This window comes from Dreissena polymorpha, unplaced genomic scaffold (assembly GCF_020536995.1).
Source record: "Dreissena polymorpha isolate Duluth1 unplaced genomic scaffold, UMN_Dpol_1.0 chrUn006, whole genome shotgun sequence".
Classification (NCBI taxonomy): domain Eukaryota; kingdom Metazoa; phylum Mollusca; class Bivalvia; order Myida; family Dreissenidae; genus Dreissena; species Dreissena polymorpha.
In genome coordinates this window covers 190339-210291 of record NW_026273320.1, presented here as the reverse complement: position 1 = coordinate 210291, position 19953 = coordinate 190339, and the positions used below count along the sequence as shown (strand labels likewise).

General features: G+C 36.3%; 1 protein-coding gene across 1 annotated transcript in view; it reads left to right on the top strand.

Moving 5' to 3' along the window:
• Window positions 1-19953, top strand: part of LOC127863354 (cubilin-like) — a 93189-nt gene that overhangs the window by 60695 nt on the left and 12541 nt on the right. Inside the window, exons 40-60 of the mRNA XM_052402823.1 lie at window positions 576-783; window positions 1578-1781; window positions 2196-2348; window positions 2713-2900; window positions 4177-4529; window positions 6043-6221; window positions 6858-7067; window positions 7316-7456; window positions 8082-8263; window positions 9952-10120; window positions 10708-10911; window positions 11201-11356; window positions 11719-11840; window positions 12488-12713; window positions 14034-14218; window positions 15133-15292; window positions 16089-16244; window positions 16578-16764; window positions 17266-17400; window positions 17771-17991; window positions 18626-18828. Of these exons, the coding sequence (XP_052258783.1) occupies window positions 576-783; window positions 1578-1781; window positions 2196-2348; window positions 2713-2900; window positions 4177-4529; window positions 6043-6221; window positions 6858-7067; window positions 7316-7456; window positions 8082-8263; window positions 9952-10120; window positions 10708-10911; window positions 11201-11356; window positions 11719-11840; window positions 12488-12713; window positions 14034-14218; window positions 15133-15292; window positions 16089-16244; window positions 16578-16764; window positions 17266-17400; window positions 17771-17991; window positions 18626-18828 (3942 nt within the window). The remainder of the gene's footprint in view (window positions 1-575; window positions 784-1577; window positions 1782-2195; window positions 2349-2712; window positions 2901-4176; window positions 4530-6042; window positions 6222-6857; window positions 7068-7315; window positions 7457-8081; window positions 8264-9951; window positions 10121-10707; window positions 10912-11200; window positions 11357-11718; window positions 11841-12487; window positions 12714-14033; window positions 14219-15132; window positions 15293-16088; window positions 16245-16577; window positions 16765-17265; window positions 17401-17770; window positions 17992-18625; window positions 18829-19953) is intronic.

Sequence of the window (19953 nt, the reverse complement as noted above, 5' to 3'; positions counted from 1 at the left end):
AGATCTCCCCTAAAGACACCAAGTACTTCTAGGCCCAGGAAAAGGACACGAGAGCATTTATATACGCCTTAGGCTTTCAATGCTAAAAGAAATAGGTTTAAACTAAGAATTCTCAAATTATTTTGAGGCTAACATGGTTCATAAAGACTGGTTTAGTAATATGGTTCATAAAGACTGGTTTAATAGCGTGGTTAAAAAAGACTGGTTTAGTAACATGGTTCATAAAGACTGGTTTAGTGGTTTAGTAACATGGTTAATAAAGACTGGTTTAGTAACAATGTTCATCAAGACTGGTTTAGTAACATGGTTAATAAAGACTGGTTTAGTAATTTGATTCATAAAGACTGGTTTAGTAACAGTTCATAAAGAATGGTTTACTAAAATGGTTAATAAAGGTTTAGTGATAGGAGGTTTCAACTGTTCATTGATGACATTTAAATCTTGAGGAAATACATAGCAATTTTTACAAAGGGAAAGTTCCAAATGAAGACAAAAGAATATACAAAACTAACAAATGATTAAAACGCAATAGATTTCATACTGGGAACATAATAATGCATAGTTTTTTGTCTCAGCTACGCAATGGAGGCACCATAAATAGTCCACTGCTAGGAGCCTACTGTGGTACCACAATACCCCCTGTTGTCCTGACAACCACTAACCAACTCCATGTGGAATTCCAATCTGATTGGTCAAGCTCTGGCAGTGGCTTCCTTTTTGATTGGACAGCTACAACAGACATGCCCACTACTACTTTGCCACCCACTGCTGGCACCACTCCAGGTATCTGGGACATGTATTAACAAACAATTCTTTTACATAAGTATAAGAATATAGAATATTCTTTTGATAGAAATATTAAAGAATTCACCTCCTCTATCTGCATCATTCTTCATGAAGAACATTGTAGAACATTTTGTTTATGACATTATCACCAATGGAAGATTGTGTATATTTAAATGTGTACACATTTTTATTGTTCTAAGTATACTCTATTCAAAAGTCTAAGAATGGATTGATGCACGCATGGTCAGGTTTTGTATTTTGAATGTTAAGTCTTCATTGTACTGTTTTTCCACTATCCAAATTTTAATGTGAATATTTCCTTGTCTGAATGACATTTCATGAAAATTTGTCTGACTTTAGATTCTTTTGCAATGTAATAGCGTTTCTTGGTTTGTTTGCAGACTAAGCTTTTAATATTCAATAATTTTTTTATTTAAAATGACAATTCATTCGAACCATTACAACTTTGTCTTAGATCTGACGTTAATTTTTGGGTCATGTGTCCATGAAACTATTTTGTGGGGAATCCCTTTTCCACTCAGAAGCAGAGTGGAAATGCCTATATGCAAGCAGCAACCAGTATAAAACCAGAACAGCCAGCTAGTAACTCGCAGTCTGTTAAGGTTTTATGCTGATTGCTGCTCATCAGTATCTAAGGGTTGAAAACAAAGCCTTTAAATCATAAATCTTTTAAGAAAGGTCGTACATTTAATTTGATTTTCTGAGGAACAAACAAATCAAAATGGGTATCTGAGATGTAAAACCTTATAAACAATTTTGTTCGCTTTTAGTTCCAGGATGTGGAGGAACTCTGAATGTGACGGAGGCCACTCAGTCCCTGAGCTCGCCTGGCTGGCCGTATGGTTACCTGAACAACCTGAGGTGCACTTGGTCGCTGGTAGCACCTGTAGGCTCTAGGGTGTGGATGAACATCACGGACATGGATATTGAAAGCAGCCCAACGTGTGCCTTTGACAACATTACCATCAACAGATGTAAGTTTTTTTATCATCTTTTTTTAAATTTCGACAAAAATAAATTCTTATGCCCTAAAAAAGCTTCAAGACCATCCATATTGTATGACAAACCATACACAGGGAATATTTTTTATATAAAAAATTGTTACCCTACAAGCTTAATACATTTAAATAGCCCTAATTATTTCAATTCCATTTTTGTATTTTAAAAGAAGCAATTTGTATTGCAAATACTCATACACAGCGAATTTCCTATAAGGCCATTTATTTCATGGCCTCAAATATGTTTTTAAAAGCCTGTGACAAAATGATGCGATCTTATATGCCTTATTTGGACCAGGAAGTACCATGTCCCCTGCATTCAAATTGAATACGTCCCTGTCTAAAGAAGGATAGCGCTATTATAACATTATTATCTAACATTTATTTCAGATGGTTTTAGAGAATTTAGAGGGATACTACCCGCTTTTTGTGGCAGGACTAGAAACACTGAACCTATAGTATCTGTTAGCAACTTGGCACAAGTATCCTTCAAAACAGATGGCTCTTTCAATCGCACTGGTTTCATTATGGATTACAAATTGAGTATGGACTTTATTTAACATTAAAAGCTTTTGAATACTATACTAAATAAGAAGTTCTATGTATTTATATAATTTCCAAAATAACCATAAATGCTGTATGTCTGGTTGTGTAAAAATTAAATATTAACAAACTAATTTGCATAATAAACACTGCTATATATTGTGCTGAAAGCAAATTTACTGTTGAAAAAGAGATGGTTTGAAAAAATGTATCATTGCAAATGTGGTAAATATTGCGCTTGCATTTCATTTTCAGTTTGTGGTGGTCACATTGTTATCAGGATGAGTACAAATTAAGTGTCAAACAAGATATTGTTGAAAAAAAACAACACTTTTAATATTTCATGTGTGTTTTATTTTTGTAGTCTGTGGAGGTAGTATTGTTGCGGACTCAGGGAATGTTGCGTCACCGCACTTTCCTGGCAATTACCCACCTAACTCCAACTGCTCTTGGCGCCTAACAGTGCCTGCTGGGAGAACTGTGCGAGTGACCTTTAACCCTAACTTCAACATCCAAGGCAACCCAGGGTCATGTGCAGGGGACTATGTTCAGGTAAGGTTGTATTGTCATAGTGCCTGAACTTTGGCCCAATCTTCAGTATTCAAGGCAACTCAGCGTCATGTGTAGGGGACTATGTTCAGGTAAGGTTGTATTGTCATAGTGCCTGAACTGTGACCCAATTTTCAGTATCCAAGGCAACTCAGGGTCATGTGTAGGGGACTATGTTCAGGTAAGGTGGTATTGTCATAGTGCCTGAACTGTGACCCAATTTTCAGTATCCAAGACAACTCAGGGTCATGTGTAGGGGACTATGTTCAGGTAAAGTGGTATTGTCATGGTGCCTTACCTTTGACCTGAATTTCACCATCCAAGGCAATTGGTGGAAGTACTGACACATCTTTGATGTGACACTTGGAAATTGAAGGGAGTGTACCAAAGGGTTTGCACATGGTTGACACGAAGGGTTGATGGTTGATGATAGTGAAGCATAGTTTTGTGATTCATTGTGCAGGCATGATGATATTATGAAGTATAGATGCATAAGTTTTGCCAAACGAATGCGTGAAAAAACGTGATGAAACAAAAACATGCCAAAATGATACATGCCTTATTGTCAGTGTTTGATGTGCAAAAATAATGCAATTCACTTTGGATTCTATTTCTTAAATGATTCTAATTTGCCAGTAAATAATTTCTTCCAAAACAGCTTTTAACATAAGCTGCAAGATGCCAAAATGGGTCTAAGGCCACATTCAGCCAGTGAAGCTCCAGACCCGTGTGTTCAGTCTCCCAGTCTGGTCACATTCAGCCAGTGAAGCTCCAGACCCGTGTGTTCAGTCTCCCAGTCTGGTCACATTCAGCCAGTGAAGCTCCAGACCCGTGTGTTCAGTCTCCCAGTCTGGTCACATTCAGCCAGTGAAGCTCCAGACCCGTGTGTTCAGTCTCCCAGTCTGGTCACATTCAGCCAGTGAAGCTCCAGACCCGTGTGTTCAGTCTCCCAGTCTGGTCAGGAATCCTAGGCCACATTCAGCCAGTGAAGCTCCAGACCCGTGTGTTCAGTCTCCCACATTCAGCCAGTGAAGCTCCAGACCCGTGTGTTCAGTCTCCCAGTCTGGTCAGGAATCCTAATTACTATAAAGAAACACAAAGTTTGGAAGTGTCATGAGTTGACAGTGTAGATGAAAACCAGACTGCAAATAAGCAGGCTAGTCGGACCTAGGCTGGCACCATATGGCATTGGACCCATTTTCGCTTGAAGTGCATTATATTGATTATATCAGACGGGTACTAACCGATAATATTAAAACAAATATAATTTTCTTTACAGCTGTTGAATGGAGGTAGTGCCACTTCACCTCCCCTGGGTAATTCCAGTGGGAAATACTGTGGCACGTCCGCCCCAGCAATCATGGAAACGAGCAGCAACAACCTGTTTGTTAACTTCATCTCGGACGGATCTGGAAGTGGTGTTGGATTCTCGCTTGCATTCAACGAGGTTCACGTGACATGTGGTGGGCAGCTATCGCTTTCCGCAACCAGGACCAGCGGGATGTTTACGTCTCCGAACTACCCACTGTTGTATCCGCAAAATGTCGACTGCATTTGGGTGATCTCGGCCCCTGCAAATGAACGTATACAGATGGACTTCATTGAGGATTTCAGCATAGAAACACACAGAGAGTATAACTTCTTGTTATTTGAATTTTGTTAATTTGCAAATTAACAAGTTTTAATCACAACTTGATAACCATTTAATGAATGAAATGCTATTTTTTAGTTATTGGGATCTATGATAGGTGGCAATTTATATTGATGTACTCATTTTTGTATTATGCTCCCAAAATAGGAAGATTTAAATATTCCTTACCTAAATCATCCAACTTTTATCTAGTTACCACTCTGGAGGTCACATTTTTCATTTTATCTTGAGGAAATTTGGTACCAATGTTTATCTTGACAATATATACGCCCAGTTCGAATCTGATTGTGTGCATCCTTAAACTGGGTAGCCAGGTTCAATCTTAGAAAAACCTTGTAACCTCTCTAGAAGCCAAAGGTATGACTCAAACTTAGAAGGATTGATGACAATTTCTAGTTTGATTCTAGGTCACATGCTCACAAAAACTGAGTCATCAAATCTAAGAAAAACAATGTTACCTCTACAGAGACCACATTTTGACTCAATCAGACGATATTTATGCAAAGTTTGAACCTGCATTATAATTGTTCAAAACCTTTGAAATAGTAATAGCAACCTGGGCGTTCTCCTTGGGTTTACAAAACATTATCACCATCTTTGGGGTGTTAAAGTTATATAATGTAATCATAGAATGGAGCTTACAATGAAATGATTTTTCTCATGGTATCAACCTAAGCTTTACAACAAGTACAGCGATTTTTTTCCTTCTTAATAAAGTACCTGTAAAAGGTACATTGAAGAAAAACTAGAAAATTCCCAATTGTTGTCTGAAAATATTTCAAAAGGAAGGCAAATTCCATCAATTTGTTCATAAAGTGCATTATCTGCAAGTTAACAAATAAAATGAGCACATACACTGAACATTTTAAGGCAAAATGAAGGTAAATCAATATTTGTGTTGAATTTTGCTTTTGATATCAAGCAATTAAAAAAACACTATAATTCCCAATTGGAAGATTTCACGACGCGATTTTTCCCAATTTCAGGGTTTTTGGCGCTAATTTTTCCCAATTGATTTGGTACAGGTACTTTTCCCAATTGGGGAAGAAAAATTGCTGAAGTCTGATTTCAATGAGCATTTGACCAGATAAATACCAGTAATATACCATTGTATTGTTGGTATTTTGCGCAAAGCATTGTTCCACCATCAATGACAATGGTATGTGACTGTTACTATAACAATTTTGCAAAATATATTCAAATCTTGCACTGTGAAAAGGGGGTTTAATGAATACTCATAAATTATTCCCCCAGCTAAGACTGTGCAATCCACACAGGCTAATCAGGAACACCACTTTCTGCTTTATTTGTATTTTTTGTTGAAAGGAAGACTATTCTTGACAAAAATCAAGTTTAGGCAGAAAGTGCCTGGCCTGGTTAGCCTGGGATGACTGCACAGGCTAATCTGGAATGACACTATACGCACATTAATTTAAGCTTCTTTTCACAAAGCAAACCTCATTTCATTTATTAAAATATTTGTTTACATTCCAGTTGCAGGTATGATTTTATCGAGCTGCGCGATGGAGGAACTGTCAATTCTGCACTCCTGGGTAGTTTCTGTGGGAACAGCCTTCCCAGCACTGTCCTCTCCACGGGTAACGTGATGTACGCTAGGTTCCGAACCGACAACAGCATCGCCAGGAAAGGATTTAAGGCTCAATACAAAATTGGTATGGGTATTTGTTTGTAATTATTGAAGTACTGATTTGAAAATTGTGATAAGAAATGAAAGGTTTGAGCTTTATTCCTTATTAGCATTTTCTGTTCATTGTTTCATCTTTGTTTGGCGCTTCATGTATAGATGGTAACACTTTTAATGTTTAATTGATAAATGGAACTGAATAGCGCTAAATATTAATGTAGGAAAATGATAAAACATTCTGAGTAAAGAGACTATAACTCCTGAATGTTTCACTAACAGTGTTTAATGTTTTTGGTGCATACTATAATTCAAAAGCATAGCGATGGAAAACTAAATTAATTAATTATTGGACGACATTTATGCATAGCGCAGCAGACAAGACAATAACTCTTTCCCATAATAATTTTTTTGGGGGTATTCAACACTTGAAGGGAAAATGTTTGATTGTTTGTGGAATATATAGATGAGGGTTTTAATGACACCATATGACAAGAAGCAAGAAAAAAATTCAAATTGACATAAATCAACCTAAGTTGATTTCTTAGCTAATCATGTTAATTATTACAATATGTTTATAAAAATAAATTTAGTTCCAAATCTATAAGTTAGCTTTACTACATATTACTTTCTACCCTTCATATAGGTAATTTGTTTCATATTTCAGCAACATGTGGTGGAAGCTACTCTGGCTCTTCTGGTGTTATAACCAGTCCCAATTACCCGGCCAACTACGAAAGCAACCTGGACTGTGTCTGGATCATACGGGGTCCCACTGGGCACTCACTGACCTTCACCTTTGAGGCCTTTGCCCTGGAGGCGTCTCAAAACTGCACCAGCGATGACTACCTGGAAATACGAGAAGTCAACTCTACCGGTAGGACTAGCATGAAGGAATATGATGAAGTTTGCATTGTGTAACTCAAGCATTTTAAATTTTTAATATCCTTTTCCTGCACTGTAAATCAAACACATGTAATTTTAATCATATCGTTATCAATCTTTTTTATGTGTCAACACTTTAATAACATGTTCATACATCCTTCACAAATCTATCTATCATAGCATATTTTGTGACAAATCTGTTTTATTTTATTTTAAAGGAATATTTGTTAATCTTTCCAGGTCCAGTCCTTATCCTGGCGTGTGGTTTCAGTATACCCCAGCCGGTGTTCACCTCTGATAACTTTGCATACGTCCGCTTTGTATCCAGTGGGACTGTCCAGTATCCTGGCTTCAGAATGAAATTTGAGGCCAGCGTTGAAGGTTACAATTTTTTTCTGATGTTTATGTAGATTTACTGTTAGTGTATGCCATGTAACAATCTGCCTACATGGGGGAGGGTGTGTGTGTGTGTGTGATTATTAAACAGTAATAACTAACTTTTAGAATAAAAATTGTTTTTAAATTATGCTTGAAATGATATTATAAATCTGATCCTGAATTGATAACTGATCAATTTCTTTTTTAAAAATTGTAAAAAGTTATTGGTAAGCTTAAAATGGTTCCCCTAGACCTCTGATCCAAATAATTCAGATTGTGATAAAAATGTTAATTTCTTTAAGAGTGCCAACCCTGTTACAGAGTCAAGTTTAGTTTGAAATAATTGAATAAATAGATCTTAAAATGAGTATTTTTTCTGGAAAAACTTGGCTATATGCATGTGTGTGCACAGGCTTATCCGGGATGACTTTTTCCCCTTATATTGGATTTTTGTTTAGAAGAGACTTCATTTACATGTAATATTCCATAAAAGCGGAAAGCGTTGCTGCTGATAAGCCTGTGGAGACTGCAAAGTCTATTCTAGGACACACATGCATTAAGACCAGTTTTCCCAGAACCAGGATTATGAATGAACCAAATCCATAGTAGAGGCAATTGTCCCTTGTAGAGTGTGGTGGAGATCTGATGTTGCCCTCTGGTTCCTTCCAATCCCCGAACTTCCCAGGCAACTACCCACACTCAAGATTGTGTGAATGGAAGATAAGCGTGCAGATGGGTCGGCGTGTAGCGATAACCTTCAATCCCTTCAATATTGAGGACCACAGTCGATGTAGTTATGATTATGTGGCTGTAAGTTGCTAATTTTACAATCCACCATTTTTTTGCTTAGATGTACAGTCTTGATCATGTGAAGCTAGTTGTAGCACCGTCAGACAGTCGTTGTTTAAAAAAACACTGAATGGAATTTATATAACTTAATTGCCACATAAAACATTTTGTCATCATATGTTACTGTTAAAGCCCATAAACACTCAAAATCAATGAATATTTTGTACAATATTTTGAAAAATAAAGTTGACACATAAAAAATCAATATTCCTTAAAGCAATTGCCACAATTCATTGCTAGATGTGGTCTGGTAACATAGATTTAACAAGATACAAAATGCTCTTTTTTCTTTTTTGTGGGACAATATATTCAATGCATGTTCATGTACCATGTTAGTGTTTGTGTATTGTATGAACAGATATAGTTGCAGGAAATTAAAATATAGAGTATAATGTGCCACAAACAATAAAAAACAAGCATTTTGTCTCGCGTTTAATCTGTTACCAAACCACATCTAGCTTTGAAATTTTGGCTATACCTATAAGGAACACTAATTTTTATGGATAAACCTTATGTTACGAAATATTTTGCGAAATATTTGTATATTTTGAGTATTAATGTTAGTTAAATATTTCTGATCCACAGCAGTAGTAGGAGTTTATATCATAATTTTTTAAGAACCAATCGAAACATATCTTTATCCCATGGGATTGATTTAAACCCACTTATGACCATCATAGCATTTATTGTTGATGATTGTATTTGCCTCGTTAGTGCGCTTCATAACTTTATTACTTCTGCTACCAGTTCCATCATCCCTGTATGTTTAACTTGTCTGTATTTGTTCAATTCATGATTTATAACAGAAATGGTAGTTAGTTCTTAGTTTTAATTCATGACGGTATACTGCCTTTCTTTTACTACCCAGAAATTTTAAGTTTGATTTTACATCTGGTCATTCTTGTTTGTGTATATTAAATACATTGTTATCCCCCGCCATAGGCGGAGGGATATTGTTTTGTCATTGTCTGTCCTTCCGTCCATCCGCCCGTCCGTGCGTCTTTCCGTCCATCTGTCTTTCTGTCCGTCCAGAGCCATATCTTGGAAGTGCTTTGGCGGATTTCATTTAAACTAGGTATGAGTATATATATATGGATAAGGGGATGATGCACGCCAAATGGGATTGTACACCATCTGTTAATAACAGAGCTATGGCCCTTTGTATCTTGAAAAAATGCTTTTTTGAGTGTCAAATATAACACTTTTGTGTCCAGAAGCATATTGGCGGGGATATCAATTCAACGAATTTGCTTGTTGAAGATTATTTTATGGCATTTGGAAAAATATGCTCATTTTCACTCTCAAACTGTCTGGGTTTTATTGTACTTAACATGACATGCTACTATGACTTTTTACCTACGACCCATTCATCCAAGACAAAACATACAAATAATATTGCGATCTGTTGGTTGGGTAACTGAATACCAAATAGAAAAAACATCAACATTGTAGCAAGGGTGTGAGATAATGATTGTTTTAATATACATGTATTGCTTAGTGAAAACTTTAAATATCTTAATGTCTTAAACTACTGGCTGGATTTGATTTGTAGTCACAGAGATGTGCCTTCTTTTGCTTTTTTCTGTCTTTAAGGACTTTTCTTGCAACTCTTATCCTAACATCATTAAAAACATATTGTTCGTTTACAGATTTATAATGGAATCTACCCAGATTCCCCTCTTATTAATCGTTTTTGTGGTGGAAGCCCACCTGATGTTGTGAAAACATCAGGGAACACAGCTCGGGTCCAGTTCCGTACTGATGGGTCGAACTCAAATAGAGGCTTCCAAGCTTTCTACTCCTCCCTTGAAGAAGCAGGTCCTGAATTCTGTCACCATCTTCATATCATTTTCTACCATTAAAGGCCTTTCTATACTTCAACCTCTCCCTAAAGTCGGCCCACACCTTCATTTTAAATAGTAGCCAACTCTATTTTAAAGTATATCCAAGAGCTATTTTCTCATGATTAAAATCAATGTTTACCTGTTTTAACCCCATTTAGAACTTCTTTTTTTCCTGTAAAATGTTTGTTATACCTCAAACCCTTACCCTCAAAACTCTTATACCCAACCATGCCCATTTCCGGTACCTTTTGACATTTCCTCAAAATGCCTGTCTACTCTAATCACCTTTGTTAAAATATGTAAAAATATTGTTTATTTACATTTTTACATCTTCCATCTGAACGTATACCAATAATATCAATGTTTTATAGCATATGATACATGTTATGATGTCATAAACAGCCTGTCGTAATATCAGGAGACTATTAATTAATTTCTATCCCTTGGTATAATAAAACTGGGTGGTTTTGCAATTTCCACAGATATGTATAATGTTAAAACATATTGGTGAAATCTTAATATCTCTCAGGGTTAACTGCTCTGTTAATTTATTTCAAACAGAGTGTGGTGGTTTAATCACTACAAGTTCTGGTAACATCACTTCGTCGGGATACGGCTTTGGTAACTATAGCAATCGTTTGGACTGCCAGTGGGTACTGCGAAATGAACAGTCTGCAGAGAACACATCAATTTTTATTCGAATAGCGGACATTGGTCTGGAACGTCACACGTATTGCCAATATGATTATCTTCAAGCAAGAGAAGGTGCGTTTTTTGTTGGTGCTTTATTGCTTCTGTCGGAAATTACTTTTCAGATCTAGAATATTTTTTAAGACTCAAACATCTGCCCTTGGAAGTTGAAGGTCGAGTTGTATGAGTGAGTTCATGGAAGAGTGATGGTGTTTGCCTAAAAAGTAGAGCAAACTTAATTTTTTTACAACACTGTCATTATTTGCTTTTCATTTGTTGATTAGTGCCTGGTTTATAAATATTTCATGAATTAACAGTTATTGCAACACATTTATGCCAGCCTGAAAGTCAATCTGTGTTTCAGGGGACTCGATAGATGGTGTTCTATTGGACCAATACTGCGGCAACGACTCAGAGATTCACGGACCAATCATCTCCCCTATGCCAGCTGTCTGGTTAAGATTCAAGACAGATGCTTCAATTGTTGATAAAGGATTCTTGCTGACATACAACTTCACACGTAAGTGTTTTTTGTTTATTTGAATAGCGTTGTTTTTCTTTTAATAAAGAATTATAGTTAAGTGTATCATCATTGTGTTTCTTGTATATAGTGAGAGCTATGAGTGAGATGCATACATTTATAAATTAAATCAATAAAATAAGAAAGCAATGTAAGTATTTCAAAATGCATCTTGAAGCAATTAAGTGTTTACCACATTCATTTTATTTTTCCTTACCCTCACTCTCTTGTTAAAATAAGGTATTATGATTTGTTGTAAAATAAGCAAAAAAAGCTGTAACTTTTATAGTGAAAATAATAGTATGGCCTGAAACAGCTGGCATTTGATTTAATCTCCCATTTATAATCCTATGCCTTTACAGAGTGCGGTGGGGTCCTGACAGACCCGTATGGCATCATCACTAGCCCCAACTACCCGCAGGATTACGACCACGATGATGCTTGTGCCTGGGTGATCAACGCACCAGAGGGCAGCAGGATCAATGTGCTTACTTTGCATTTTAATAAGTTCAATCAATCAACAACAATTACACTTTTTTTATGAATCTTTGTATGGCATTTTATAAAGACCTGGATCATATTCTCATAACACTCGACATTCATGATTAATATAATATTATTCATTTTTATTACATTGTTATTTTTTCAGGTTATAATTTAAAAGATGTTACATAGTTTCAATATGCTTTACAGGTACACCAACTAACCACAATAAATTACAACTTCAGTCAAAGATTTTGAGATGATAATGTTCCTGCTTAATCAGATTTTTATGCCCTAAGTAGGGTGGCATATAGCAGTAGAACTGTCCGTTTGTCTGTCCGTCTGTCCATCCGAAAACTTTAACATTGGCCATAACTTTTGCAATAGTGAAGATAGCAACTTGATATTTTGCATTCATGTGTATCTCATGAAGCTGCACATTTTGAGTGGTGAAAAGTCAAGATCAAGGTCATCCTTCAAGGTCAAAAGTAAAAAAATACAATCCAAGGGAAGTAATAAGCTTTAAAAGGGTGATAATTTCTTAACCTGCCAAATGATATATTGAAATTTTATTTCAAACCAGCGCAATAGGGGGCATTGTGTTTCTGACAAACACATCTCTTGTTTAATATTTTCTTGTATTTTCAGGTTGAGTTGACTGACTTTGCTATGGAGACACATCCCCAGTGCCTCTTTGACTACCTGGAGCTCTTCAATGGGCCATACGCCTCATCTCCGTCAATTGGCAAGTTCTGTGGCACAGTGCCACCTAGGGGGTTCAAGTCCCAGTCTAACTCCGTCCGTATTGTGTTCTTCACAGACTTCAGCATGAGTGCTAGGGGATTCAGACTGACATACTCATTCTCAACACAAGGTAGGATTCATTTTAAGAATGCTTTTTAATGTGAATCTTCTTTTCGGCGATATAATAATTAAAAAAAAGGTTTAGGACTTCAGATGAAAATGTACTTTTTAAATCAGATTATTATTTGAGTCGTGTTCTGAGAACACTGGGCATAATGCATGTGCGTTGAGTGTCGTCCCAGATTAGCCTGGGTAATCTGGGACTACACTTTACGCACATGCATTATGCCCAGTTTTCTCAGAATGCAACTCATTTTTAGCTTGACAATTACATATGAAATATAAATAGTGGAGCTATCCTACTCACCACGGCGTCGGCATTCCCGTTTGCGTAAGCGTGCAAATGTTAAAGTTTGCGTACTACCCAAAATGTTTCCTATGTCCTTTTACATATTGCTTTTATATTTCGCATACTTCTTTACCAACATGACCCCAATCTATAAACAAGAGCAGACAACTGTATCAAGCATTTTGACAGAATTATTGCCCCTTTTATACTTAGAATATGCATATTATTGATAAATCTATGTTGAAGTTTGCATACCACCTCAAATATTTTCTATGTCCTTTGACATATTGCTTTCATATTTTGCATACATCTTTACCAACATGATCCCAATCTATAAACAAGAGCAGACAACTGTATAAAGCATTTTGACAGAATTATGGCCCCTTTTATACTTAGATAATTGAACATTTTGCATAAATTGCCATAACTTCTTTATTTATGATCACATTTGATTCATACTTTGACAAAACAATACTTACCTGACATACCACAATGCACTCAACCCAAACCATCCCCCATGCCCCACCCCAGAATCCCGCCCCCCCCCCCCCCCCCAATTTTTTTTTTCCTTACTTTTGAAAGAACATCTATTAAATGACCACACATCCACATTATACCCCCCTCCCCCCCTCTCCATGATGGCTGACGTTATACTGTCAAGCACTCGAATAGTCGAGCGCGCTGTCCTTTGACAGCTCTTGTTTGTTCATCATTCTACATCAGATTGAGCCTTGTCAAGTTTAACATTTTTACCGCTAATCAAATATTAGTATTCAATATACATTCTTAAATTGATTATATTTAATGTCAATACTGAATAAAATAAGATAATTTCAAAATAGTGGCTAGATTTTATCTTTGATCATGAGAACATGGGTATGTAGGTTTTTTTTTGTGTCATATTAAAATAATAAGTTTAAATGTCAATATTCAATAAAATATTGAAAACTTCATGAGAGGGAAAGATTTCATTTGACCATATGAATATGTTTATGTAAGTTTTCTGTTGTGTCATGGAATATTCTGGTCACCAATGCACAGGCTGTGGTGGGCTACTACACACCTCCACTGGCAATCTGTCCACACCGAACTACCCGTCCAGCTATCCACACAACACAGAGTGTGTCTGGGACCTCAATGTTGACCCAGGATATATTCTGACCTTGACCTTCAATCCGCCCTTTGATATGGAACACCAAGGCGATTGTGATTATGATTATGTGGAGGTATGCAGTGTTTTAAATCTGTACTACTCAGATACCCATCCCTTCTAATCATACTAAATTAAACACCTTTCTTACTAGATTGAAGTTTTAAAGGCTTCATTTCTAACCATAAAATACTGATGAGCTTGAAACAGCATTAAACCTGAAAAGGTTAGATTACATGTGAACACTGTATTTAAACTGGTAGCAAAACCTGTGACTTTGCTCAAAACTGGGTATACTTGATGATGCTTATCATTATTATACATTATACCCCCAAAGACAAAGTATACAAGTATATTCTGAATTCACCTTGGCCTCGTGTGGGTCAGTCTGTCTGTATGAAGATATAAACTTGTCCAAAGGCATTGTCCTCCACTTTGTTACTTAGCATTTAAACTTGCAGGTATTGTTCCTTATGATATGAAATTGTGCATGCACAATATCTATCATCCTTTATGAAAAATTACAAAAGTGATGCCTCGTGTACAACTTCGGTATTGTATAACATCATGCTTCCTTTTATGATACTGTGCATTGATATTCATCATCACTATTGTGACATTTGTTTGTTTTCACACTCTGTGAAAAACCAGAGAGTTTTAATTCATGTGCGTACTATGTAGTCCCACATTAGCCTGTGCAGTCTGAATAGGCTAATCTGGGATGACACTTTCCGGCTCGACTTGATTTGGTTAACAAGAGACCTCCTTAAAACCTCCAATCCTATCAAAGCAGAAAGCGGTACCGCTGATTAAGCTCAGTTTTCACATAGCAAGGCTCATATGAGTCGTGTTCTGAGAAAACTGGGCATAATACATGTGCGTAAAGTGTCGTCCTAGATTAGCCTGTGCAGTCTGCATTATGCCCAGTTGTCCCATAGCAAGGCTCATATTTATTTACAAAATGTACAAGTTTTGAACTCCTTGTTGCAGGTGAGTGATGTCATAAGCAACGGCTCAGAGGTGGTGTTGGGTCGCTGGTGCTCCAACCTTCTACCACCGCCCCAGGTATCCTCTGGGCCGAGACTCATGGTGAGGTTCAGGTCAGATACCTCCACCAATGGCAATGGCTTCTCTGCATCATGGAAATCTAGTGAGTAATGCACAGTGCCTAAAGAAGTCTTGTCTTGTGTGTTTTATTTTGTTTGTGTTTATATATTTTTGTTAACTTTTTAGCAGTATTTTAGATGTGATATTAGTAAGTCACTCTACAAAGTTTTTTTAAGCCAAATGTATATGACCAATTATGTCAATTTTGGTGGAGCATTTTGATCATACATGGCAAACTTTTTAACTACCAGTAAACAGTTATTAGAATATAAAATCATTTTTGTTAAGTCTACTTGTGGACAGCTTAATATAGCAGTCATATAAGCTGAGTGTATGTGTGAGCCTGCCTCCAGACTGACTCTGACTTTGATCATGCAACTTTAAAATTACTCACCACAAATGACCCCCATCATAAAAGGATGTGTTGAATGTAACGCCAATCTCCCTACCTCAAAGGTCAAGGTCACTTGTGGCCATAACACCGCTTGTCCCAACTGTAACTGACATTCATCATTCAATTTAAAAATAACTTACCACAAATGAACAGTCATTTGGAGATGACATTTTTGCATGTAATGTGACCATAGCATATGTTTACCCGTGCACAAGACAAAGCTTATCTTCAAGATAAAATGTCCAGTGTGGGAAAATACAATTGGTCTGGACTGTAAATTGCACAAGTTCTGAAACAGTTCTTGAAACATCACAAAAGCTGATCAAATCACTTCAGTTTCTTTTTATTAAGTTGAGTACCCTTTAGGATTGAGCCCTCTTGTTTTGCTTTAAAATAAATGTTTGTTGACTATTATATATAATATGAAATCTTCTCTTTATTTCAGTGTGCGGGGGCCGCCTTTCCATGCAATCAAGCTTTCTGACATCGCCCGGGTTTCCACGACCATACCCGAACAATCTCCGCTGTAATTACACCCTTGACATGGACCCTCAGCGTTATACCTTCATAAACTTTGATGCCAATAACTTTGATATTGAAGGTAGAGTATTCCATGTTATCATAGACACCATTGAAATGCATTCACCTCTTCTTGTATTACAAGTTTATACACTGAAAGATAAATTGGTTTATAACAACAATTTTTTTTACATGACCTGTTGCCTTTCTGCATAGTCCTGGGCATATCGCAGAGGAATAACATGAAGAATGTAATGTTAAAAAGGCTACCCTTATGTCAAGCCTTGGTTGCTTTTAAACACCTGCAAATTATTTTCAATAATCAAATACTATAGAAATACATACAACTGCATGGAGTATTAATTGTTAATATTTGCTTCAAAATAGTTAAAAGGATTTATTATCATTGTTTCAGCTGGAGGTCGGCTAGGCTGTATATATGACTTTATAGCTGTATATGAAGGGAACAGCTCCAATGGTCGTATGCTGGGCAAGTTCTGTGGGTCTACAGCCCCCCAGCCGGTCAGTGCCCTGGGCCCCATGTATGTCCAGTTCTGGACTGACCGCAGCAGGGCTGGACGCGGTTTTAGAGCCCAATATCAGTGAGTCATCAATTAGTTATATGGACTGAAATTAAATTTATACCCTTGGATTTTTTTCTTTTTAGGATATAGTGAAATCCCCCTGTGGGTTTATTGGTTGGTTAGTTGGTTTGTCAGTAATGCTGAACGTTTTGGTCAGTTGGTTCGTCACACTGTACATTTGTACTTTGTGCTGCAAACTAGTCTGTCAGTTTTCTATGTATCAACATGAAACTGTAGAGATATGTTGTTTATACTATGTAGAAATGCAAAGGGTTATTTCGTGTATGTCACATTATTTTTTTGCAGAGTTATATGCCCTTTGAGTTTAGCAAATTTTGGATTCATTGTACCATTGTACTGTGTGTTTACCTTACTACAACTTTTGCTAACCATGCAATTTACTGATAAACAAGAGCAAAAAAAGTCTTCAATAATCAAACTCTGGGACTAGTATTGTGAACCACTACATCACTTTTATCCTTAAACGGTTCATAACAAGTATTGAATTTGACTCTTAAGTTCGAGTGAGTGCGGAGGCGTGTTAACTGAACCCGCTGGTGTAGTACGAACCCCGACAGGGCCCGCCAACTACCACAATGAGATGAACTGTACCTGGTTTATCACCGTGCAGGCAGACAGGGTCATCCAATTCAGGTATTTGTTTAGACATTTTAAAATGTTGTATCCATAAGTGGTAATCTGTTTCTGTGAGTAGAAATAAAGGAAAGAGTAAACGTGTACTTGGATGAATGAGAGATTTGAGGGCTTAAGTTGGTGCTCATATAGATATTCTGTAGAATGTGACAAGATTTGATTCTATGCTTGTTATTACTCACCATCAAACAAAGTTTGAGGGGGGTTCTGTATACAAGATTTTATTAAAAAGAAACACGATGAATTTAAAATCAAATAAACTTGTTTATATGTTGTTTTGTATCTGCTTTAAAAGTTATAGTTAAATCTCTTGAAACTATTGTAATTGACTTCAACATATATTGTACTAGATTTAAATGTCCACCTACAGGTTTAGAGAATTGGATCTAGAGGCCCATTCCAGTTGCGACTATGACTACGTTGATGTATTTGACGGACCAAACATTTACTCACCTCTTATTGGTCGATACTGTGGTAATGTCATACCTACGGATTTGATAGGGTCGACCTCCAATGCAATGACTCTTAACTTTGTGTCGGACACTTCCTGGACTGGGAAAGGATTTGCTGGGGTCTACAGGATGACTTTTGGTATGTTTTTTTAAATGTTTTTAAATGAAGGTCACTTGTTCTACCTTTGAAGCTCTTGTTAAGTGTTTGTGTTTTGTCTTTATTTTTTTATTATAAAAGATTTCAAACAATAAATTCTTGTTTAAATAACGTATGACTTGTCAATTAATTATGTTTTATTATAAAGGCATTTTTTTCGTTGTAAAACATGTTCAATCCTCACTGGACAGTTAGAAAATTGCTATTTTCATGAATACCTGTGAAAGTTAATATCTAAGCAATCAGCTTGGATCATAGTTTGTGACCAAATGACCCATGTTTTATTTCTCGCTTCATTACTAGCTGTGTGTTGTGTTGAAAGTCAATATATCCAATGATTGCAACAATTTTTTAGATTATTGTTCATTAACCCCCCCCCCCCCCCCCCGAAAAAAATAAAATAAAATAATTTGTGTATGCATCTAAAAAAATACATCAAAATGTCCCCCACTCCCCCCAAAAATAAAATAAAAATAAATAAGTAATTAATGAAACAAGTGTGTGCATCTAAAAGGAAACTATATCGAAATGTTGTCTGTGAAATTTTACACCAATAGAGAAATGAATAATGTAGGTATAATAAATCAACTTGATGATGACAGATTTCAATCTCCAGGCTCAGATCAGGGGTGTGGGGGGCTGCTCAATGCCACCAGGGGTCAGCTGGGGTCAGTGGACGGGAATGGGGACGGCCTGTATGAGGCTTTTCTGGACTGTAGATGGCTTATAATGGGAGCCAACAACAAGGTCATCAGGCTCAACATCATGCCGGGATTCAACCTGGAGAATCATACCGACTGCGTCTATGACTACCTGAAGGTATGTTGTAATTGTAAGGTAAAACTGGGCTAAATGCATGTGCATGCAGTCTGCACAGGCTTATCATGCAGTCTGCACAGGCTTATCATGCAGTCTGCACAGGCTTATCATGCAGTCTGCACAGGCTTATCATGCAGTCTGCACAGGCTTCTCAGGGAAAACACTTTGGGCTTGCATGGAAATTTTTGTTCAAATGAGGTCTCTTTTAAACTTAAATCCAGTGTAGGCGGAAAGTGTCTGGGACGCCACTTTATGCTTATGTATTAAGCCCACTTTACCAGACCATTGCTCATTTTTGCATTATAGGTTACAAAAAAGCATCATTTGGTTAACCTATTATTGTAAGCTGTTATAAATCGATGAACTGAACAACCTAAACATATTGAAGTATGCTTTTAAAATTGTCATAGTGCATGTACTCTTTAAACAAATGAAAGAAATTTAAGATCACTTTCATTGATTTCTTAAGCGTGTCAGAATCTTGATAAAGATATTTTATGCGATTAATTTTAATCAATTTATAAATGTTTGTTTGATTTTGTATTTATTTATCTTAGGTAAAAGCATTTGGGTAAGAAGTTCTAAGTAATTTTTTGATGTGGCGCTTTTGTTTGCCATCGTGTTGTATCACTCACAACAGTTTTGTGTTTCTTTGTTCATTTTGTTTTAATTTTCTTAAGTTTGAAAGTTGCTTTATATATGAAAATATGAGTAAATGAAATGAAATATTCAAATTATCAGTATATTTGTTTAATGGGGATGTTAATAAATGTTATGATCTCAAATACCGCTTTTACCTATTTATTTAAACATACCAAACTGTACAGAACAACTCTGAAATAATGACATAAATAATACCTTTAAAAAAATAGTTTTTAAATACCTGTTCCTTAGTTTTTTTGTGTAAATTTAATAAGATAATTAAAGTTTAAATAAACACTTGCCTCAGACGGTGGGTTACGTCATTTATGAATTAATTACTACTAATACTATAATATTCTGATAGAGCACACACCACGCTAACAGGTCAAGATTTTAACAACCAATGATAATATTCATACAATTCAACACTTTATTTCTGCAAGAAATCAGTCGTAGATATTAGTTAACAATAATTAACAATTA